General features: G+C 43.1%; 2 protein-coding genes and 1 long non-coding RNA gene across 13 annotated transcripts; all 3 read right to left on the bottom strand.

The window, feature by feature from the left end:
* Nucleotides 1–75: 75 nt before the first annotated feature.
* LOC112243695 lies at nucleotides 76–13,350 on the bottom strand. 7 transcript variants are annotated; one of them, XM_042312632.1, is made up of 12 exons: nucleotides 13,288–13,350; nucleotides 7,402–7,456; nucleotides 7,251–7,314; nucleotides 3,469–3,530; nucleotides 3,317–3,391; nucleotides 3,146–3,184; nucleotides 2,966–3,040; nucleotides 2,553–2,657; nucleotides 2,331–2,462; nucleotides 1,860–2,147; nucleotides 1,571–1,713; nucleotides 76–856 (listed from the first exon to the last, which is right to left on the bottom strand). In XM_042312632.1, the coding sequence occupies exons 4-12, from the start codon at nucleotides 3,520–3,522 to the stop codon at nucleotides 811–813; spliced, it is 957 nt and encodes a 318-aa protein (XP_042168566.1). In that variant the 5' UTR covers nucleotides 3,523–3,530; nucleotides 7,251–7,314; nucleotides 7,402–7,456; nucleotides 13,288–13,350; the 3' UTR covers nucleotides 76–810. The 7 variants fall into 7 exon arrangements, with proteins under 7 accessions (XP_042168566.1, XP_042168569.1, XP_042168565.1 ...); XM_042312635.1 differs by having other exon boundaries at nucleotides 3,469–3,526; XM_042312631.1 differs by lacking the exon at nucleotides 7,251–7,314.
* A 410-nt stretch (nucleotides 13,351–13,760) lies between these two features.
* LOC121842861 lies at nucleotides 13,761–15,352 on the bottom strand. The gene is made up of 3 exons (XR_006081339.1): nucleotides 15,073–15,352; nucleotides 14,036–14,853; nucleotides 13,761–13,871 (listed from the first exon to the last, which is right to left on the bottom strand). It is a non-coding gene; the product is annotated as an uncharacterized LOC121842861 (long non-coding RNA).
* A 217-nt stretch (nucleotides 15,353–15,569) lies between these two features.
* LOC121842863 lies at nucleotides 15,570–23,132 on the bottom strand. 5 transcript variants are annotated; one of them, XM_042312639.1, is made up of 10 exons: nucleotides 22,791–23,132; nucleotides 18,904–18,965; nucleotides 18,752–18,826; nucleotides 18,581–18,619; nucleotides 18,401–18,475; nucleotides 17,988–18,092; nucleotides 17,766–17,897; nucleotides 17,295–17,582; nucleotides 17,018–17,160; nucleotides 16,128–16,304 (listed from the first exon to the last, which is right to left on the bottom strand). In XM_042312639.1, the coding sequence occupies exons 2-10, from the start codon at nucleotides 18,955–18,957 to the stop codon at nucleotides 16,259–16,261; spliced, it is 957 nt and encodes a 318-aa protein (XP_042168573.1). In that variant the 5' UTR covers nucleotides 18,958–18,965; nucleotides 22,791–23,132; the 3' UTR covers nucleotides 16,128–16,258. The 5 variants fall into 5 exon arrangements, with proteins under 5 accessions (XP_042168575.1, XP_042168573.1, XP_042168574.1 ...); XM_042312640.1 differs by having other exon boundaries at nucleotides 18,904–18,961; XM_042312638.1 differs by lacking the exon at nucleotides 22,791–23,132 and adding an exon at nucleotides 19,570–20,419.
* Between the last annotated feature and the right edge of the window lie 1,272 nt (nucleotides 23,133–24,404).

Raw genomic sequence — 24,404 nt, 5'->3', positions numbered from 1 at the left:
TATTCCCTTGATGTAAAAAGTTTAAGAACCCCTGATGTAATTAATTAAGACAAAAATCTGTCTGGCACAAATAACTGCAATTTAGAAATCTTTATTGGAAATGCACGTTTCAAACAGCACAATTCAAGTACAGATGAGTGTAGCTAAATCAGATACATGCTAATTTAGTTTAAATGTGATGTATTCCTCCAGTGCCAGTTCATTTCTACTCTTTTGACATGCTTCAGACCAGATGCATGCTTCACTTCAGTGTACAATGGTCCTACATTTGCATATCAATGTGTTTGAAGCTTTTACGTTCTGCATCTCTCTGCTGTCTTTCATCTGAAGCCATATCCTCCAAGGTCTAAACAGGTGTAGATTTCCATCTCTGTGTGGGAGACCAGATATTGCAAGGAGACCAGTAAGGGGCCCTCAACTCTTCACTTTGGCCAAAGGAGACCTAAGACCCCAATACCAGTGACACTTCCCTAAGGTTGGTGCTGTCCTTTGGATGAGACTGTTGAGACAGAGGTCTTATCTCTCTGTGGTTACTAAAGATGTCATGACATGAGTAGAGGTGTTGACCCTGCTTCTCCTGGCTATATTTCCAAGCCTAAGCATGTAAATCCAACTCATTATCATAGGCTGTATGGGGATCAATATCATTTTTATTTAAATAATGCTGCATGTCTCAAAATATAAGAATGAGACCAATATATGTATTTTGCTAATCATAGTTCCCGTCTCTGATATTATGTTTGTGTGTGTTGTAGGAATAACCAATACTCAAAATCTGTGTGTGTGTGTGGTAGAAGTAATAGTTGGCCATTATTTCTTTGAACATCTCAGTTTGGGCAGCAGCCACTCAAGAAACCTGTCAATCAAAAACCACAGGAGAATAAATAGTATTATAAACTGGGTGGTTCGATCCCTGAATGCTGATTGGCTGAAAGCCGTGGTATATTTAAGCAATAAGGCACGAGGGGGTGTGGCATATGGCCAATATACCACAGCTAAGGATTGTTCTTTTGCACAACACAACACGGAGTGCCTGGATACAGCCCTTAGCCGTGGTATATTGACCATATACCACAAGCCCCCAAGGTTTCTTATTGCTATTATGAATTGGTTAACAACGTAATTAGAGCAGTAAAATGAAATACTTTGTCATACCTGTGGTATACGGTCTGATATACCACGGCTGTCAGCCAATCAGCATTCAGGGCTCGAACCACCCAGTTTATAACGGACCGTATACCACGGGTATGACAAAATATTTATTTTTACAGCTCTAATTAAGTTGGTAACCAGTTAATAATAGCAATACGGCACCTCGGGGGTTTGTGGTATATGGCCAATATACCACGGCTAAGGGCTGTATCCAGGCACTCCGTGTTGCGTCGTGCTTAAGAACAGCCCTTAGCCGTGATATATTGGCCATATATCACACCTCCTCGTGCCTTTTTGCTTAAGTTTGCACTTACACATCAGATAGCTGTTCTTTCTCTGCTACCTCATTCTATTTCTCTAATTCTCTAGTCTAGTATTCCCTGGTTATGTTCCACTTCTCCCTCCGCTATTTCCTCACCTCTTCTTCAGACTCTTCTTTTCCTCTTTCTTGTCCTCCTCCTTACTTTCTCCAACATTTCCCATCTGTTGCGTCTTACTAGCCTTCTCTTGCTTCAATTCCTTTTTGGCCTTGCTCTTCTTTTTCTTATTGACCTTCCCTTCCTGAATATTTTGGACAAGCAGATAAAGTAAGTTTATAGGTTCTCTTCTCTTGAGCTACTATACCTAGAGCTATACTATACTAGAGAAGGACTTATGCTATACTATAGGACTTACGGCCAATATTCCCTTCTTGTATTTCCTCTCACCTGTGGGGCCACTCCAGCCATTTCCTGGAGCAGCTTCCTGCCGGTCTCGCTCAGGTTGGTGATGGGAGCCAGGCGAGGGCTGTGGCGGTATGGGAAGTTCTCTGTTCGGGGCGGAGCGATAATGACAAGGTTGAGAGGAGTCCGAGGCCTTGGAACATTTACTGGGTAGGGAGAGCCTACAGCAGAGGGCAGGGCCCATAGGGCTTCAGCCAGGGTCCGGTGTGCTGAGGTCACAAGAGGAGAGAGGCCATTCTTGACAGATACAGGACCTGAGACCTTCCCTGGGCTCTGTAGGACCAGAAAGTAAAGTAACATATCAGGAAAGTGCTATGTTCAACACAATCTGTAGAAATACTTTATAACTACTCTATACACATTGCAGATACATGACTACCCTCAATAAGTAATTGTCTGCACCATTTCCAATCCCCCATGTATATATATAAACAATATTTAATATGCAGAACATACCAGGAAGTCTGACTCATCGAAGGAGTGGAGAGACAGATCATCCTCATCCATATCCCTCACATCAAGCTTTGTCACCTTTCCATTCTCAACTTTCAGCTTTGGGGTCCTCCTTTCATGATCCTCATCATCACACTGTGTATCAGAGTCAACTAGTCAGAGACCATCCTCCTCCCAGTGATGTCACTCAACAAAGACATGGACGGTAGGGTACAACTCTTTTACCTCAGATTCACAGTCAGTGAAGGAGTAGATGGAAAAGTCATCAGAACTGGAGGATGAGATCACGTCATCATATTTTCTCTCTATCAGCCGAGTCACCCTTCCAGACTGAGGACACAGAGAAAGGCATATACTCATGGCAGCCATAGAATACACTGGCATTGACCCTCAAGGAAATGTAGAATATGTAGGCAATCCAACATGGTTGTACAAGTAGTGAGTAATACATGGGTGACTGAAAATGCAATAAATGCAACTCCCATAACATTAGGGGTGGGGCTAAAGACCTTCTATAGTACAGGATTCTTTAGCATCTCGAATCGATAATTGTCAATTCAACCAAGCCAACCAAAATGGCCATATGAATCAACAGATTGATCTAACTGTTGTGTCTCTATGGGAACAGCAGAGATGACCTGGCTGAGAGGCTCTGGATTGATGCTCCATCCATCCCCAGATGTCTGGTCCTGCCCATAGCTCACAATGATTGGCTGTTAACAGTAAAGAATGAATTCAACACTGCTTTGCTCATTTTGGCCTTGAATTGTGTATCAATAAATAATATAAGGACTGTTATGTGGTTGAATTTGACTTACAGGCCTTTTGTGGATCTGAGGGGTCTGCACTGAATTAGACTGTCAAGACAGCATTCAATGAAGTTAGATACGGATATCTGCATTTGCTTTAATTCTGAGAACTGCAGTTTGTACATGTAGAATGCATAACTAATGTGTATGTGTTTTTGTTTCAGGTCAGATATGACTTACAGGCTTTGGCCTTCTGTGCACCTTGCCGGTTGGCCACAACATGGAATCAGGGGTGTTCACCCTCACTGGTTTCAACTGTCAACACAACACTCAATTTAAAATGTGATATTATAACAAAAACAGGACAAAACAAACAAATATTTGATATTTACCACATAAGGGCGGCGTCTTAAAGCTCTTTTGATTCTCTCATCATTACGATCCATCTTTCTTTCTGAGGGAAACATTTCCATCAATTAATTGACACAAAACACATCCTGACTCACACACAGACACACACACAAAGATGGCATCCCAAATGGCACCCTATTCCCTATATATATATATATACATATATATATATATATATATATATGTTGGGAAGGAGGTGCCCCAAAAGGCCAAAGACTACCTGCAACAACCTGAGTGAAGAAAACTATTGAACAGATTACATCAAATCTGAACATCGTTTATGTAGTGAATTAATGCATGGTTACGTCATTTTGGGTCACAGCTTTATGACTGCGCTTAACACGTCACAAGAAAAACGCTTGTTTGGAGCCGGACTGGTTGTAGCTTAATAACGAACGTGATGTGCTTATTATATCTTACTGACTGAGTAATGGTTCTATCGATGGTTGGTTGGACGTTTTACATAGATAGGCCAACATGATATCAATAGGAAGAAACCATTCCTTGCCAAATATTTTGTTGTATTATTGTTTTACTTTGAGTAACATTAAGGGACCACAATAGAAACCGTTTACTTTATTGTGTTGTCCCTGGCCTGACACGTTTTATTTAATTAAACGGGTTTTATTATTTTATTAAATTGTCCAATCAAATATATCTAACTTTATCTAACTCACATGAGCTGTTGAGGACTCCTTGGTCATCACATTTCAGGCACAAGCCAGCAGGTGGAAGGAAGTGTCTTTAAATGCAGCAATGCCTTTAACGCACTTCATGGTCTGCGCAACAGTATCTTTGTGGTTGTGAAAGTGATTAATCCAAATGCGGAAGTTCAGTGCATTTGTTTTGGTTTAGCAAGCTAACTTCTCAAGTCTTGGCTAAAGTGTTGTGCAATATTGGAGGAAAAGTGTCGTTACTGACATTTTGTATTGTGCTTGATTATCCTCTAGTAGTTTGACAAGTATGCACTGAGCATCAACATGATCACTCGAATAGTTTAGAAAGATGTGGTTCAGAGGTTCAAGAGTTTTACTCCTGAGTTCAGGCTAACAAGTGGCATTGTTGCTGTCATTATAGTATTGTAATGAAACAGACAGGGAGCAGGTCTCGAACCCTCGGACCTTCTAGCCCGAGGTCCGGCGCGCTATCGCCTGTACCGCAAAAGCATGCTCGTGCGGCTGAGTCAATTTCCGCGTTTATAAACCCAGGATCGTTACAGTATCATCAGTTTTGTTTACAGTCACTACATATTTCGGTTTATCAGAAGATGTCTAAAGTCTTGGAACTACAGTTTTTGCCAATGGGCATGGTACCTTAGCTTAGCAAGGAGGGGTTGAGTGACTCAAGAATCATGCTCAGTAGCTAGCTAGCCACTTTGAATGGGTCTGTTGTATCGTTATCTAGCTTGCTACAACGTGTAGCTAACGTTAATGACGTAACAGATTGTGCCATTAGGCTACAGCAGCAAGCTAGAGCACAACACATCAATGCCGCTGATGTCTATCAACCCGATAATATCCGTTTAATCCTCTCCTCTTTCTTTGCGGTACACAAGCTCATCACATACTCCTTCCACCACCAGACAGAGACCCAGATACTCCTCAGCATTGGGGTTCTGGTGCTCCTCTGTGGTGGGATTGAGAAGACTGTGGGCACTGTTTGGTTACTCCTCATGTTTCAGCTGCTCTCTATCAACACAGGGGTGTTGTACACAACCTTGGGGCTGGTACTGTTTGGTGCATCTGCCCAGAATCAAGTGGAGGGGTTAGTTCCTGTATCCCCCTCCCTTATGGGTATGGCCACAGTATACTCACTTATGGTTAAGGGCTTTCTTTTTTGGGGTCAGTGTACCCATGTTAGCCCTGGCCTGGCAGTTTCTGGTGACAGTAACACTTTTGGTCCCACACTCTCTTCCTCTGCAACCCCATCATAGCAGGGGGGATCTCTATCCTTATTCTAACCTTATTGTGGTTGAAAATAACTGTGATACACTGCAGTATGTCACAGCTTTAAGTGGGCTTAATAGTGTAGTTAAGTGTTCATGATTTTTAATATAATCAAAACTGTAATATGTTTATGTGCGGTGCTGTGGTCTAAGGCACTGCATCTCAGTCTACAGTCCCTGGTTCGAATCTAGGCTGTATCACATCTGGCCGTTATTGGGAATCCCATAGGGCGGTGCACAATTGGCCCAGCTCTGTCCGGGTTTGGCCAGGGTAGGCCATCATTGTAAATAAGAATTTGTTCTTAACTGACTTGCCTAGTTAAATAAAGGTTCAATTAAAATAAATATGCTTGAAATGTGTGTTGAGTCCTCATGCTGAACATAACGGGATGTTTTGTTAGGAAAATCTACCATCACTGTGTCACACATTCTCCTTATCTTGCTCTGGTGAAACATACGGAAGGGGCTGGCACCCACTTCTAGACATGTCTGATGCTAAAGCATCAGTCCTGGATAAGAAGATGCCTTTCAGGCTGCTCAGGGACAACTCTGGTTTTAGAAGTGTTTTTTCTCCCCATCCGGTCAGATAAATAGTCCAAACAGCCAACCCAACCGCGTCCTCATGGCCCTAAAGCACACTTTTGCCTCATTTTGTATCACCTTTCAATGATACATCTGGAGGGGACAAAAATGCCATTTCAGAATGGGGGGGTGTGTCTCCCTGTCCCCAGTGAAAGTTGTGCCCCTGAACATTGATGTCCTGTATGACACTACATAAATAGAGAAGGAAGACGGTCCACCCACCCTGAGTACTGAGAAAGCACTAGACGCATCATTTATCCTACAAGACGAGAGGTCATTAAATTAACATAATTGCTGGATGCAAGCCAGAGTACATGATGTACTACAGTATAATGAGCAGTTTCAATAGATGATCCTCAGCTGTAATTGAATACTGTACAATAGGCACCTAGTGGTCCCCCATGATTAGTTAGGGAATCACTGTTTAGTTAGATAAGCTCTGTGTAATCTCTCCACATTCTCATTGGTTGCAGAATCATACCCAGTCCAAGCCTACGCTCCAGTTTCCTCCAACCTACAGGCTACCGAGACCACACCAAAGACATTTGAAGGCTGGGCCCACTCCTACTATACACAGGGGAGCCCTGTTGAGTTCTCAGGTTATTATGTTCACAACCATGGATATGCCCTCAAGCATAGCTTTGGGTAACGTCACGAACATGAACACAGCTGCAGCCACAGTCAAGGCCATGGACATAGTCACGGACACAGTCATTGGCAGGCATCTGCCTCCCAATCCAGCAGTCACTGGGCTCCAGTGGCTCAACATCTACATTCTCAACATTCTCTCCAGTCGGTCTGTCAGTGCCCCCCCCAGAGTTTCACAGCAAACATGCCGTTGTCTTCATTGACAGGCACCGGTGTCTTCATTGACAGATTGATTACATAGAAAACTCATTGAATGACAGAGCTCTCTCATTTGTTATACGTTGAAATGTAATATACTTGGACATGGGGTTTGAGGTAGTGCTTAAAAGGTACATGGTTTCTTCACTGATGATTTTGGTTTGAAGAGTCAATCAAACTCTGAAAGTTCAGGGTCAAATCACTGCAAGAAGGTTTTGATTTGTCAGTTGAATGTAAGACCACTCCTTTTGGCTTGTACTTTGTGTTGTTCTACACATACGGTAGACAAATATCTATACAACCTTTATAAATCAGGCAATTTATATTACACTAATGTATTTTTCTTTCCTTAACTACTTACAGCAATGAAATGAAATAGCATCCACTCACCAGTAAATTAGATCCATTACATGCAGTTTGTTGGTAAATGCATCATTCAACATTATTGTAAATTCTGGAGCAGGGAGCAGTGGTTGAGGATATCAAGAGTGTGGGCTACAAGGGCAGATTATGATGTCATCTTTAGAAACTACATGCATACCATTTCAGTCCTGGCCAACCAAGCTGTTGAGGTAGTCTTTATGACGTACATAACGCTGAAAGGAGGAAAAGAGAGGAGAGGTCATCGTCATAGAAAAGACTCTAACCTGCCTGAAAGACTATAATAATATTTCATCAGTGTACTGTATGTACATACATAAGGACAAATCTGACATTAGGCCACTTTGGGTTACAAAAACATCTTCCCAGTTTTGATTTTGCATGAACTATAATACAAGTCTTGTTACAGTGCACCAACAGTGAATAACACTACACTCAGTCACTCACGCCCATCTGCGGCCCGCTAACCGTTAGCTGTCTTATCGGCTGCTATCTGAATAGACAATCGGACAATTTATTTATTTATTTTTATTATTATTCTTTTTCTTCTTGGGCCTCTATAACTATATCTATTGTTGTTGTTTTTGTGTGTGATTTGGATTAATCCCCTCTACCACACGGAACCCCACTAATCTACTGACGGAACGCAAGAGGTGGCTAATAACAGACCTCCATCCTATGCTAGCTTGCTACCGATGGCCTAGCTAGCTGTCTAAATCGCCCTGACCCCCCCAACCAACCTCTCTACTCACTCGACTAAGCATGCCTCTCCTTAATGTCAATATTCCTTGTCCATTGCTGTTCTGGTTAGTGTTTATTGGCTTATTTCACTGTAGAGCCTCTAGTCCTGCTCACTATACCTTATCCAACCTATTAGTTCCACCACCCACACATGCAATGACATCTCCTGGTTTCAATGTTTCTAGAGACAATATCTCTCTCTTCATCACTCAATACCTAGGTTTACCTCCACTGTATTCACATCCTACCATACCTTTGTCTGTACATTATCCCTTGATGCTATTTTATCGCCCCCAGAAACCTCCTTTTACTCTCTGTTCCAGACGTTCTAGACGACCAATTCTTATTGCTTTTAGCCGCACCCTTATTCTACTCCTCCTCTGTTCCTCTGGCGATGTAGAGGTGAATCCAGGCCCTGCAGTGCCTAGCTCCACTCCTATTCCCCAGGCGCTCTCTTTTGACGACTTCTGTAACCGTAATAGCCTTGGTTTCATGCATGTTAACATTAGAAGCCTCCTCCCTAAGTTTGTTCTATTCACTGCTTTAGCACACTCTGCCAACCCGGATGTTCTAGCTGTGTCTGAATCCTGGCTTAGGAAGACCACCAAAAATTCTGAAATTTTAATTCCAAACTACAACATTTTCAGACAAGATAGAACTGCCAAAGGGGGCGGTGTTGCAATCTACTGCAAAGATAGCCTGCAGGGTTCTGTCCTACTATCCAGGTCGGTACCCAAACAATTTGAACTTCTACTTTTAAAAATCCACCTCTCTAAAAACAAGTCTCTCACCGTTGCCGCCTGCTATAGACCACCCTCTGCCCCCAGCTGTGCTCTGGACACCATATGTGAACTGATTGCCCCCCATCTATCTTCAGAGCTAGTGCTGCTAGGCGACCTAAACTGGAACATGATGAACACCCCAGCCATCCTACAATCTAAACTTGATGCCCTCAATCTCACACAAATTATCAATGAACCTACCAGGTACCTCCCCAAAGCCTTAAACACGGGCACCCTCATAGATATCATCCTAACCAACTTGCCCTCTAAATACACCTCTGCTGTCTTCAACCAAGCTCTCAGCGATCACTGTCTCATTGCCTGCATCCGTAATGGGTCAGCGGTCAAACGACCTCCACTGATCACTGTCAAACGCTCCCTGAAACACTTCAGCGAGCAGGCCTTTCTAATCGACCTGGCCGGGGTATCCTGGAAGGATATTGATCTCATCCCGTCAGTAGAGGATGCCTGGATATTTAAAAAAATGCCTTCCTAACCATCTTAAATAAACATGCCCCATTCAAGAAATTTAGAACCAGGAACAGATATAGCCCTTGGTTCTCCCCAGACCTGACTGCCCTTAACCAACACAAAAACATCCTATGGCGTTCTGCATTAGCATCGAACAGCCCCGTGATATGCAGCTGTTCAGGGAAGCTAGAAACCATTATACACAGGCAGTTAGAAAAGCCAAGGCTAGCTTTTTCAAGCAGAAATTTGCTTCCTGCAACACTAACTCAAAAAAGTTCTGGGACACTGTAAAGTCCATGGAGAATAAGAACACCTCCTCCCAGCTGCCCACTGCACTGAAGATAGGAAACACTGTCACCACTGATAAATCCACCATAATTGAGAATTTCATTAAGCATTTTTCTACGGCTGGCCATGCTTTCCACCTGGCTACTCCTACCCAGGTCAACAGCACTGCACCCCCCACAGCAACTCGCCTAAGCCTTCCCCATTTCTCCTTCTCCCAAATCCGTTCAGCTGATGTTCTGAAAGAGCTGCAAAATCTGGACCCCTACAAATCAGCCGGGCTAGACAATCTGGACCCTTTCTTTCTAAAATTATCTGCGGAAATTGTTGCCACCCCTATTACTAGCCTGTTCAACCTCTCTTTCGTGTCGTCTGAGATTCCCAAAGATTGGAAAGCAGCTGCGGTCATCCCCCTCTTCAAAGGGGGGGACACTCTTGACCCAAACTGCTACAGACCTATATCTATCCTACCATGCCTTTCTAAGGTCTTCGAAAGCCAAGTCAACAAACAGATTACTGACCATTTCGAATCTCACCATACCTTCTCTGCTATGCAATCTGGTTTCAGAGCTGGTCATGGGTGCACCTCAGCCACGCTCAAGGTCCTAAACGATATCTTAACTGCCATCGATAAGAAACATTACTGTGCAGCCGTATTCATTGATCTGGCCAAGGCTTTCGACTTTGTCAATCACCACATCCTCATTGGCAGACTCGACAGCCTTGATTTCTCAAATGATTGCCTCGCCTGGTTCACCAACTACTGCTCTGACAGAGTTCAGTGTGTCAAATCGGAGGGTCTGCTGTCCGGACCTCTGGAAGTCTCTATGGGGGTGCCACAGGGTTCAATTCTTGGACCGACTCTCTTCTCTGTATACATCAATGAGGTCGCTCTTGCTGCTGGTGAGTCTCTGATCCACCTCTACGCAGACGACACCATTCTGTATACTTCTGGCCCTTCTTTGGACACTGTGTTAACAACCCTCCCTCAGGCAAGCTTCAATGCCATACAACTCTCCTTCCATGGCCTCCAATTGCTCTTAAATACAAGTAAAACTAAATGCATGCTCTTCAACCGATTGCTACCTGCACCTGCCCGCCTGTCCAACATCACTACTCTGGACGGCTCTGACTTAGAATACGTGGACAACTACAAATACTTAGGTGTCTGGTTAGACTGTAAACTCTCCTTCCAAACCCATATCAAACATCTCCAATCCAAAGTTAAATCTAGAATTGGCTTCCTATTTCGCAAAAAAAGCATCCTTCACTCATGCTGCCAAACATACCCTTGTAAAACTGACCATCCTACCAATCCTCAACTTTGGCGATGTCATTTACAAAATAGCCTCCAATACCCTACTCAACAAATTGGATGCAGTCTATCACAGTGCAATCTATTTTGTCACCAAAGCCCCATATACTACCCACCATTGCGACCTGTACGCACTCGTTGGCTGACCCTCGCTTCATACTCGTCGCCAAACCCACTGGCTCCATGTCATCTACAACACCCTGCTAGGTAAAGTCCCCCCTTATCTCAGCTAGCTGGTCACCATAGCATCTCCCACCTGTAGCACACGCTCCAGCAGGTACAGTGCCTTGCGAAGGTATTCGGCCCCCTTGAACTTTGCGACCTTTTGCCACATTTCAGGCTTCAAACATAAAGGTATAAAACTGTATTTTTTGTGAAGAATCAACAACAAGTGGGACACAATCATGAAGTGGAACGACATTTATTGGATATTTCAAACTTTTTTAACAAATCAAAAACTGAAAAATTGGGCGTGCAAAATTATTCAGCCCCTTTACTTTCAGTGCAGCAAACTCTCTCCAGAAGTTCAGTGAGGATCTCTGAATGATCCAATGTTGACCTAAATGACTAATGATGATAAATACAATCCACCTGTGAGTAATCAAGTCTCCGTATAAATGCAACTGCACTGTGATAGTCTCAGAGGTCCGTTAAAAGCGCAGAGAGCATCATGAAGAACAAGGAACACACCAGGCAGGTCCGAGATACTGTTGTGAAGAAGTTTAAAGCCGGATTTGGATACAAAAAGATTTCCCAAGCTTTAAAAATCCCAAGGAGCACTGTGCAAGCGATAATATTGAAATGGAAGGAGTATCAGACCACTGCAAATCTACCAAGACCTGGCCGTCCCTTTAAACCTTCAGCTCATACAAGGAGAAGACTGATCAGAGATGCAGCCAAGAGGCCCATGATCACTCTGGATGAACTGCAGAGATCTACAGCTGAGGTGGGAGACTCTGTCCATAGGACAACAATCAGTCGTATATTGCACAAATCTGGCCTTTATGGAAGAGTGGCAAGAAGAAAGCCATTTCTTAAAGATATCCATAAAAAGTGTTGTTTAAAGTTTGCCACAAGCCACCTGGGAGACACACCAAACATGTGGAAGAAGGTGCTCTGGTCAGATGAAACCAAAATTTAACTTTTTGGCAACAATGCAAAACGTTATGTTTGGCGTAAAAGCAACACAGCTCATCACCCTGAACACAACATCCCCACTGTCAAACATGGTGGTGGCAGCATCATGGTTTGGGCCTGCTTTTCTTCAGCAGGGACAGGGAAGATGGTTAAAATTGATGGGAAGATGGATGGAGCCAAATGCAGGACCATTCTGGAAGAAAACCTGATGGAGTCTGCAAAAGACCTGAGACTGGGACGGAGATTTGTCTTCCAACAAGACAATGATCCAAAACATAAAGCAAAATCTACAATGGAATGGTTCAAAAATAAACATATCCAGGTGTTAGAATGGCCAAGACAAAGTCCTGACCTGAATCCAATCGAGAATCTGTGGAAAGAACTGAAAACTGCTGTTCACAAATGCTCTCCATCCAACCTCACTGAGCTCGAGCTGTTTTGCAAGGAGGAATGGGAAAAAATTCAGTCTCTCGATGTGCAAAACTGATAGAGACATACCCCAAGCGACTTACAGCTGTAATCGCAGCAAAGGTGGCGCTACAAAGTATTAACTTAAGGGGGCTGAATAATTTTGCACGCCCAATTTTTCAGTTTTTGATTTGTTAAAAAGTTTGAAATATCCAATAAATGTTGTTCCACTTCATGATTGTGTCCCACTTGTTGTTGATTCTTCACAAAAAAATACAGTTTTATATCTTTATGTTTGAAGCCTGAAATGTGGCAAAAGGTCGCAAAGTTCAAGGGGGCCGAATACTTTCGCAAGGCACTGTATATCTCTCTAGTCACCCCCAAAACCAATTCTTTCTTTGGCCGCCTCTCCTTCCAGTTCTCTGCTGTCAATGACTGGAACGAACTACAAAAATCTCTGTAACTGGAAACACTTATCTCCCTCACTAGCTTTAAGCACCAACTGTGAGAGCAGCTCACAGATTACTGCACCTGTACATAGCCCACCTATAATTTAGCCCAAACAACTACCTCTTTCCCTACTGTATTTAATTTATTTATTTATTTTGCTCCTTTGCACCCCATTATTTTTATTTCTACTTTGCACTTTCTTCCATTGCAAATCTACCATTCCAGTGTTTTACTTGCTATATTGTATTTACTTTGCCACCACGGCCTTTTTTTGCCTTTACCTCCCTTATCTCACCTCATTTGCTCACATCGTATATAGACTTGTTTATACTGTATTATTGACTGTATGTTTGTTTTACTCCATGTGTAACTCTGTGTCATTGTATGTGTCAAACTGCTTTGCTTTATCTTGGCCAGGTCGCAATTGTAAATGAGAACTTGTTCTCAACTTGCCTACCTGGTTAAATAAAGGTGAAAAAATATATGCACTGTTGCTGTTCTGTCTCCTCTGGTCTGACGCCACACCTCCCTCTTCTCCCCCTCCGTCTCAACCTTGGGTGCAAACAAACAGCATCATAACACAGTAAATGGCTGGGAATGTATGAATTCTGCTACCAAGTAAGTGACCCTTACTTGAGCTAGGGGTAAAATATTTTGACTCAGCGGGTGCGGGTCACTGGCCTGTAGTGCTCCTTGCCTTTGTTGAAGTCTGGTGTGATGGTAACCACTCCATTTCCATCTGCTCTTATCGTGCAGACAAGCATTCCTTCTCCTTTTGGACAAGTCTGAGAAATACAATAATAAAATGCCACTTTTCAATGCCTGAATTGGAATCTACTTCAAAGTTATTACATACAAAGCAGTGTAATAAGTGCATAGCCTACATAGTGGTTTTTGCCCATGTGCTACTCACTTGCCCGGTGGTCCCAGGTCCCCATGATGTGCATGGTCTGTACAGGTGTGATGACCATGTGGCTGGTCTTCACAAAGTCCTCCGAGGGCTCCCAGGTAATCAGCCTGGACTTGGGGATGGTGCTGTCACTGCAGACCAACAGAATTCCATAAACACATTTTGCATACAAGGGTATGGTGTAATGTGAACATACCAATACACTGTTTGTCTTCAAAGCAGCACGACGCATCAATGCTGCTTCAATTACATTCACTTTAATAATAATTCACTTTGGTGAGTATAAGGGACCTACACTGGGCGTCTGTCCTGTCGTCTGGGTCTGACATTGGCCATCCTATGTGCCAGTAAGGTAGGATTGGACTTGACCTGCGTCACCATACTCTTGGAATGCTGTATTGAGTACATCAAAAACAGCTTTAAAACACTAACGTTTCTTTTGGACAGAAAATAGGTAAATGCTTTGTTTTGAATAATGAAATTGTCACGTCTGCTCCAGCTCCCCCTATAAAATCCTCCCCCTATACTTGCTTCCCGTCTCCCAGAGTCTTTGGTTATAGAACCGTTACAGAAATGGAGATTCTGTTGAAAACCACCCCTTCCCAATTGGTGTAGCAGTCAGAATCGGTGTAGGTGAAAATCCTGCGGTTCCGTCTGCCCCGGTCCGCTCCTGAGCCATGATCTCTGGCAGTCTGGTATACTGACTCTCTCTGGAACAAAACCACTTCATATTGTGCACACACACACACCTTAGTATGTAACAAACGATCATATACAGTAAATTCTTATTTGTTATAAGGACACTGACTGAACAGCTTCTCCTGCCAGCCTACCACTAACTCCTCATCATTTCTGGCTGAAACAAAACCAAGATGTTGTGGTCCATATCTAGTCACCACAAAAATGACATCTACTCAACTAAGAAGCATCTGACATCTTTCTGTTTCAAAACACCTAACATCATCTTCCTGTTTCACAACAGTGTTAACACCTGATTGAGCCTGTGAGTTGAGGGTGTCCAGCTCAATGCCTCCCCTCTCCTGTTGAGTCCAAACCTGCTGCTGAAGGTGTTGGGAGAGGGCTGCTGTGGAGGTGACTCTCTGAATACGGATCCTGTATTCAGAGAACACCATTGTAAATATAAACAAAGTAAACAGGATTCTAGCTAGCTAAATGCCATGTTTTCATGGCAAACTCAGGGATCAGGTCAAGCAATATACTGGGTGTTGATCATCATCATCTGCTTTGAGAGCTAACGTTAGCTAACGACAGTGTCTTGCTTGTATGGCAATGCAAGGACTAAAAGCCACACAACGGCCAACTGCAACTTACTTAATTGTAAGGTTTTTGACAGCATCCCGGGAACGATAGGCAGCCTCTCCGGTGTCGGGGCTCCAGCCGTCTGCCATGTTGTAACATTGGGAACTTCATTGATGGCTAGCTAACTAGCTAGGTTAGCAACATACACAGACGCGCGCTATGTATACAGCAGCAGGCAATTTTGCCAATTTTGTAGCAAGTACTTTTCGCAAGCGTCTGCTCGTTGCATGGTAAAAACTGTCTGCCAGCCTCGTTGGGTTTCTGGCGAGCAATACAACTATTTATTGGTTCACTACCGCCACCTACCGTGGGATACAGTCCAGAGCAACTGTATAAATCACCCCCACTGATAACAGGTAAGATAATATAAGTATAATAATATTCCCTTGATGTAAAAAGTTTAAGAACCCCTGATGTAATTAATTAAGACAAAAATCTGTCTGACACAAATAACTGCAATTTAAAAAGATTTATTGGAAATGCACTTTTCAAACAGCACCATTCAAGTACAGATGAGTGTAGCTAAATCAGATACATGATAATTTAGTTTAAATGTGATGTATTCCTCCAGTCCCAGTTAATTTCTACTCTTTTGACATGCTTCAGACCAGATGCATGCTCCACTTCAGTGTATAATGGTCCTGAATTTGCATATCAATGTGTTTGAAGCTTTTACGTTCTGCATCTCTCTGCTGTCTTTCATCTGAAGCCATTTCCTCCAAGGTCTAAACAGGTGTAGATTTCCATCTCTGTGTGGGAGACCAGATATTGCAAGGAGACCAGTAAGGGGCCCTCAACTCTTCACTTTGGCCAAAGGAGACCTAAGACCCCAATACCAGTGACACTGCCCTAAGGTTGGTGCTGTCCTTTGGATGAGACTGTGGAGACAGAGGTCTTATCTCTCTGTGGTAACTAAAGATGTCATGGCACTTATGGCATGAGTAGAGGTGTTGACCCTGCTTCTCCTGGCTATATTTCCAAGCCTAAGCATGTAAATCCAACTCATTATCATAGGCTGTATGGGGATCAATATCATTTTTATTTAAATAATGCTGCATGTCTCAAAATATAAGAATGAGACCAATATATGTATTTTGCTAATCATAGTTCCCGTCTCTGAAATTACGTTTGTGTGTGTTGTAGGAATAACCAATACTCAAAATCTGTGTGTGTGTGTGGTAGAAGTAATAGTTGGCCATTATTTCTTTGAACATCTCAGTTTGGACAGCAGCCACTGAAGAAACCTGTCAATCAAAACCACAGGAGAATAAATAGTGTTATAAACTGGGTGGTTCGATCCCTGAATGCTGATTGGCTGAAAGACGTGGTATATTTAAGCAATAAGGCATGAGGGGGTGTGGTATATGGCCAATATACCACAGCTAAGGGCTGTTCTTTTGCACAACACAACACAGAGTGCCTGGATACAGCCCTTAACCGTGGTGTATTGACCATATACCACAAACCCCCAAGGTTTATTATTGCTATTATGAACTGGTTAACAACGTAATTAGAGCAGTAAAATTAAATACTTTGTCATACCTGTGGTATAGGGTCTGATATACCACGACTGTCAGCCAATCAGCAATCAGGGCTCGAACCACCCAGTTTATAACAGACCGTATACCACGGGTATGACAAAACATTTATTTTTACTGCTCTAATTACGTTGGTAACCAGTTAATAATAGCAATAAGGCACCTCGGGGATTTGTGGTATATGGCCAATATACCACGGCTAAGGGCTGTATCCAGGCACTCCGTGTTGCGTCGTACATAAGAACAGCCCTTAGCCGTGATATATTGGCCATATATCACACCTTCTCGTAACTTATTGCTTAAGTTTCCACTTACACATCAGATAGCTGCTCTTTCTCTGCTACCTCAGTCTATTTCTCTAATTCTCTAGTCTAGTATTCCCTGGTGATGTTCCACTTCTCCCTCATCTATTTCCTCACCTCTTCCTCAGACTCTTCTTTTCCTCTTTCTTGTCATCCTCCTTACTTTCTCCAACATTTCGCATCTGTTGCGTCTTACTGGCCTTCTCTTGCTTCAATTCTTTTTTGGCCTTGCTCTTCTTTTTCTTATTGACCTTCCCTTCCTGAATATTTTGGACAAGGAGATAAATTAATGTAAGCTTATTGGTTTTCTCTTCTCTTGAGCTGCTATACCTAGAGCTATACTATACTAGAGAAGGACTTACGGCCAATATTCCCTTCTTGTATTTCCTCTCACCTGTGGGGCCACTCCAGCCATTTCCTGGAGCAGCTTCCTGCCGGTCTCGCTCAGGTTGGTGATGGGAGCCAGGCGAGGGCTGTGGCGGTATGGGAAGTTCTCTGTTCGGGGCGGAGCGATAATGACAGGGTTGAGAGGAGTCCGAGGCCTTGGAACATTTACTGGGTAGGGAGAGCCTACAGCAGAGGGCAGGGCCCGTAGGGCTTCAGCCAGGGTCCGGTGTGCTGAGGTCACAAGAGGAGAGAGGCCATTCTTGACAGATACAGGACCTGAGACCTTCCCTGGGCTCTGTAGGACCAGAAAGTAAAGTAACATATCAGGAAAGTACTATGTTCAACACAATCTGTAGAAATACTTTATAACTACTCTATACACATTGCAGATACATGACTACCCTCAATAAGTAATTGTCTGCACCATTTCCAATCCCCCATGTATATATATAAAAAATATTTAATATGCAGAACTTACCAGGAAGTCTGACTCATCGAAGGAGTGGAGAGACAGATCATCCTCGTCCATATCCCTCACATCAAGCTTTGTCACCTTTCCATTCTCAACTTTCAGCTTTGGGGTCCTCCTTTCATGATCCTCATCATCACACTGTGTATCAGAGTCAACTAGTCAGAGACCATCCTCCTCCCAGTGATGTCACACAACAAAGACATGGACGGCAGGGTACAACTCTTTTACCTCAGATTCACAGTCAGTGAAGGAGTAGATGGAAAAGTCATCAGAACTGGAGGATGAGATCACGTCATCATATTTTCTCTCTATCAGCCGAGTCACCCTTCCAGACTGAGGAGACAGAGAAAGGCATGTACTCATGGCAGCCATAGAATACACTGGCATTGACCCTCAAGGAAATGTAGAATATGTAGGAAATCCAACATGGTTGTACAAGTAGTGAGTAATACATGGGTAACTGAAAATGCAATAAATGCAACTCCCATAACATTAGGGGTGGGGCAAAAGATCTTCCATAGTACAGGATTCTTTAGCATCTCGAATGGATAATTGTCAATTCAACCAAGCCAACCAAAATGGCCATATGAATCAACAGATTGATCTAACTGTTGTGTCTCTATGGGAACAGCAGAGATGACCTGGCTGAGAGGCTCTGGATTGATGCTCCATCCATCCCCAGATGTCTGGTCCTGCCCATAGCTCACAATGATTGGCTGTTAACAGTAAAGAATGAATTCAACACTGCTTTGCTCATTTTGGCCTTGAATTGTGTATCAATAAATAATATAAGGACTGTTATGTGGTTGAATTTGACTTACAGGCCTTTTGTGGATCTGAGGGGTCTGCACTGAATTAGACTGTCAAGACAGCATTCAATGAAGTTAGATACGGATATCTGCATTTGCTTTAATTCTGAGAACTGCAGTTTGTACATGTAGAATGCATAACTAATGTGTATGTGTTTTTGTTTCAGGTCAGATATGACTTACAGGCTTTGGCCTTCTGTGCACCTTGCCGGTTGGCCACAACATGGAATCAGGGGTGTTCACCCTCACAGGTTTCAACTGTCAACACAACACTCAATTTAAAATGTGATATTATAACAAAAACAGGACAAAACAAACAAATATTTGATATTTACCACATAAGGGCGGCGTCTTAAAGCTCTTTTGATTCTCTCATCATTACGATCCATCTTTCTTTCTGAGGGAAACATTTCCATTAATTAATTGACACAAAACACATCCTGACTCACACACAGACACACACACAAAGATGGCATCCCAAATGGCACCCTATTCCCTATATATATATATATATATATATGTTGGGAAGGAGGTGCCCCAAAAGGCCAAAGATTACCTGCAACAACCTGAGTGAAGAAAACTATTGAACAGATTACATCAAATCTGAACACCGTTTATGTAGTGAATTAATGCATGGGTACGTCATTTTGGGTCACAGCTTTATGACTGCGCTTAACACGTCACAAGAAAAACGCTTGTTTGGAGCCGGACTGGTTGTAGCTCAATAACGAACGTGATGTGCTTATTATATCTTACTGACTGAGTAATGGTTGGTTGGACGTTTTACATAGATAGGCCAACATGATATCAATAGGAAGAAACCATTCCTTGCCAAATATTTTGTTGTATTATTGTTTTACTTTGAGTAACATTAAGGGACCACAATAGAAACCGTTTACTTTATTGTGTTGTCCCTGGCCTGACACGTTTTATTTAATTAAACGGGTTTTATTATTTTATTAAATTGTCCAATCAAATATATCTAACTTTATCTAACTCACATGAGCTGTTGAGGACTCCTTGGTCATCACATTTCAGGCACAAGCCAGCAGGTGGAAGGAAGTGTCTTTAAATGCAGCAATGCCTTTAACGCACTTCATGATCTGCGCAACAGTATCTTTGTGGTTGTGAAAGTGATTAATCCAAATGCGGAAGTTCAGTGCATTTGTTTTGGTTTAGCAAGCTAACTTCTCAAGTCTTGGCTAAAGTGTTGTGCAATATTGGAGGAAAAGTGTCGTTACTGACATTTTGTATTGTGCTTGATTATCCTCTAGTAGTTTGACAAGTATGCACTGAGCATCAACATGATCACTCGAATAGTTTAGAAAGATGTGGTTCAGAGGTTCAAGAGTTTTACTCCTGAGTTCAGGCTAACAAGTGGCATTGTTGCTGTCATTATAGTATTGTAATGAAACAGACAGGGAGCAGGTCTCGAACCCTCGGACCTTCTAGCCCGAGGTCCGGCGCGCTATCGCCTGTACCGCAAAAGCATGCTCGTGCGGCTGAGTCAATTTCCGCGTTTATAAACCCAGGATCGTTACAGTATCATCAGTTTTGTTTACAGTCACTACATATTTCGGTTTATCAGAAGATGTCTAAAGTCTTGGAACTACAGTTTTTGCCAATGGGCATGGTACCTTAGCAAGGAGGGGTTGAGTGACTCAAGAATCATGCTCAGTAGCTAGCTAGCCACTTTGAATGGGTCTGTTGTATCGTTATCTAGCTTGCTACAACGTGTAGCTAACGTTAATGACGTAACAGATTGTGCCATTAGGCTACAGCAGCAAGCTAGAGCACAACACATCAATGCCGCTGATGTCTATCAACCCGATAATATCCGTTTAATCCTCTCCTCTTTCTTTTGCGGTACACAAGCTCATCACATACTCCTTCCACCACCAGACAGAGACCCAGATACTCCTCAGCATTGGGGTTCTGGTGCTCCTCTGTGGTGGGATTGAGAAGACTGTGGGCACTGTTTGGTTCCTCCTCATGTTTCAGCTGCTCTCTATCAACACAGGGGTGTTGTACACAACCTTGGGGCTGGTACTGTTTGGTGCATCTGCCCAGAATCAAGTGGAGGGGTTAGTTCCTGTATCCCCCTCCCTTATGGGTATGGCCACAGTATACTCACTTATGGTTAAGGGCTTTCTTTTTTGGGGTCAGTGTACCCATGTTAGCCCTGGCCTGGCAGTTTCTGGTCACAGTAACACTTTTGGTCCCACACTCTCTTCCTCTGCAACCCCATCATAGCAGGGGGGATCTCTATCCTTATTCCAACCTTATTGTGGTTGAAAATAACTGTGATACACTGCAGTATGTCACAGCTTTAAGTGGGCTTAATAGTGTAGTTAAGTGGTAATATGTTTATGTGCGGTGCTGTGGTCTAAGGCACTGCATCTCAGTCTACAGTCCCTGGTTCGAATCTAGGCTGTATCACATCTGGCCGTTATTGGGAATCCCATAGGGCGGTGCACAATTGGCCCAGCTCTGTCCGGGTTTGGCCAGGGTAGGCCATCATTGTAAATAAGAATTTGTTCTTAACTGACTTGCCTAGTTAAATAAAGGTTCAATTAAAATAAATATATGCTTGAAATGTGTGTTGAGTCCTCATGCTGAACATAACGGGATGTTTTGTTAGGAAAATCTACCATCACTGTGTCACACATTCTCCTTATCTTGCTCTGGTGAAACATACGGAAGGGGCTGGCACCCACTTCTAGACATGTCTGATGCTAAAGCATCAGCCCTGGATAAGAAGATGCCTTTCAGGCTGCTCAGGGACAACTCTGGTTTTAGAAGTGTTTTTTCTCCCCATCCGGTCAGATAAATAGTCCAAACAGCCAACCCAACCGCGTCCTCATGGCCCTAAAGCACACTTTTGCCTCATTTTGTATCACCTTTCAATGATACATCTGGGGGGACAAAAATGCCATTTCAGAATGGGGGGGGTGTCTCCCTGTCCCCAGTGAAAGTTGTGCCCCTGAACATTGATGTCCTGTATGACACTACATAAATAGAGAAGGAAGACGGTCCACCCACCCTGAGTACTGAGAAAGCACTAGACGCATCATTTATCCTACAAGACGAGAGGTCATTAAATTAACATAATTGCTGGATGCAAGCCAGAGTACATGATGTACTACAGTATAATGAGCAGTTTCAATAGATGATCCTCAGCTGTAATTGAATACTGTACAATAGGCACCTAGTGGTCCCCCATGATTAGTTAGGGAATCACTGTTTAGTTAGATAAGCTCTGTGTAATCTCTCCACATTCTCATTGGTTGCAGAATCATACCCAGTCCAAGCCTACGCTCCAGTTTCCTCCAACCTACAGGCTACCGAGACCACACCAAAGACATTTGAAGGCTGGGCCCACTCCTACTATACACAGGGGAGCCCTGTTGAGTTCTCAGGTTATTATGTTCACAACCATGGATATGCCCTCAAGCATAGCTTTGGGTAACGTCACGAACATGAACACAGCTGCAGCCACAGTCAAGGCCATGGACATAGTCACGGACACAGTCATTGGCAGGCATCTGCCTCTCAATCCAGCAGTCACTGGGCTCCAGTGGCTCAACATCTACATTCTCAACATTCTCTCCAGTCGGTCTGTCAGTGCCCCCAGAGTTTCACAGCAAACATGCCGTCTGTGATGGTTCATTGACAGGCACCGGTGTCTTCATTGACAGATTGATAACATAGAAAACTCATTGAATGACAGAGCTCTCTCATTTGTTATACGTTGAAATGTAATATACTTGGACATGGGGTTTGAGGTAGTGCTTAAAAGGTACATGGTTTCTTCACTGATGATTTTGGTTTGAAGAGTCAATCAAACTCTGAAAGTTCAGGGTCAAATCACTGCAAGAAGGTTTTGATTTGTCAGTTGAATGTAAGACCACTCCTTTTGGCTTGTACTTTGTGTTGTTCTACACATACGGTAGACAAATCTCTTGGCACTCTTGATATACAACCTTTATAAATCAGGCAATTTATATTACACTAATGTATTTTTCTTTCCTTAACTACTTACAGCAATGAAATGAAATAGCATCCACTCACCAGTAAATTAGATCCATTACATGCAGTTTGTTGGTAAATGCATCATTCAACATTATTGTAAATTCTGGAGCAGGGAGCAGTGGTTGAGGTTATCAAGAGTGTGGGCTACAAGGGCAGATTATGATGTCATCTTTAGAAACTACATGCATACCATTTCAGTCCTGGCCAACCAAGCTGTTGAGGTAGTCTTTATGACGTACATAACGCTGAAAGGAGGAAAAGAGAGGAGAGGTCATCGTCATAGAAAAGACTCTAACCTGCCTGAAAGACTATAATAATATTTCATCAGTGTACTGTATGTACATGCATAAGGACAAATCTGACATTAGGCCACTTTGGGTTACAAAAGCATCTTCCCAGTTTTGATTTTGCATGAACTATAATACAAGTATTGTTACAGTGCACCAACAGTGAATAACACTACACACTCAGTCACTCACGCCCATCTGCGGCCCGCTAACCGTTAGCTGTCTTATCGGCTGCTATCTGAATAGACAATCGGACAATTTATTTATTTTTATTATTTTTCTTCTTGGGCCTCTATAACTATATCTATTGTTGTTGTTTTTGTGTGTGATTTGGATTAATCCCCTCTACCACACGGAACCCCACTAATCTACTGACGGAACGCAAGAGGTGGCTAATAACAGACCTCCATCCTATGCTAGCTTGCTACCGATGGCCTAGCTAGCTGTCTAAATCGCCGTGACCCCCCCAACCAACCTCTCTACTCACTCGACTAAGCATGCCTCTCCTTAATGTCAATATGCCTTGTCCATTGCTGTTCTGGTTAGTGTTTATTGGCTTATTTCACTGTAGAGCCTCTAGTCCTGCTCACTATACCTTATCCAACCTATTAGTTCCACCACCCACACATGCAATGACATCTCCTGGTTTCAATGTTTCTAGAGACAATATCTCTCTCTTCATCACTCAATACCTAGGTTTACCTCCACTGTATTCACATCCTACCATACCTTTGTCTGTACATTATCCCTTGATGCTATTTTATCGCCCCCAGAAACCTCCTTTTACTCTCTGTTCCAGACGTTCTAGACGACCAATTCTTATTGCTTTTAGCCGCACCCTTATTCTACTCCTCCTCTGTTCCTCTGGCGATGTAGAGGTGAATCCAGGCCCTGCAGTGCCTAGCTCCACTCCTATTCCCCAGGCGCTCTCTTTTGACGACTTCTGTAACCGTAATAGCCTTGGTTTCATGCATGTTAACATTAGAAGCCTCCTCCCTAAGTTTGTTCTATTCACTGCTTTAGCACACTCTGCCAACCCGGATGTTCTAGCTGTGTCTGAATCCTGGCTTAGGAAGACCACCAAAAATTCTGAAATTTTAATTCCAAACTACAACATTTTCAGACAAGATAGAACTGCCAAAGGGGGCGGTGTTGCAATCTACTGCAAAGATAGCCTGCAGGGTTCTGTCCTACTATCCAGGTCGGTACCCAAACAATTTGAACTTCTACTTTTAAAAATCCACCTCTCTAAAAACAAGTCTCTCACCGTTGCCGCCTGCTATAGACCACCCTCTGCCCCCAGCTGTGCTCTGGACACCATATGTGAACTGATTGCCCCCCATCTATCTTCAGAGCTAGTGCTGCTAGGCGACCTAAACTGGAACATGATGAACACCCCAGCCATCCTACAATCTAAACTTGATGCCCTCAATCTCACACAAATTATCAATGAACCTACCAGGTACCTCCCCAAAGCCTTAAACACGGGCACCCTCATAGATATCATCCTAACCAAC

This window comes from Oncorhynchus tshawytscha, unplaced genomic scaffold, assembly GCF_018296145.1.
Source record: "Oncorhynchus tshawytscha isolate Ot180627B unplaced genomic scaffold, Otsh_v2.0 Un_contig_3296_pilon_pilon, whole genome shotgun sequence".
Lineage (NCBI taxonomy): Eukaryota > Metazoa > Chordata > Actinopteri > Salmoniformes > Salmonidae > Oncorhynchus > Oncorhynchus tshawytscha.
Note: the sequence above shows the minus strand (reverse complement) of the source record. Positions and strands in the feature narration are given on the sequence as shown.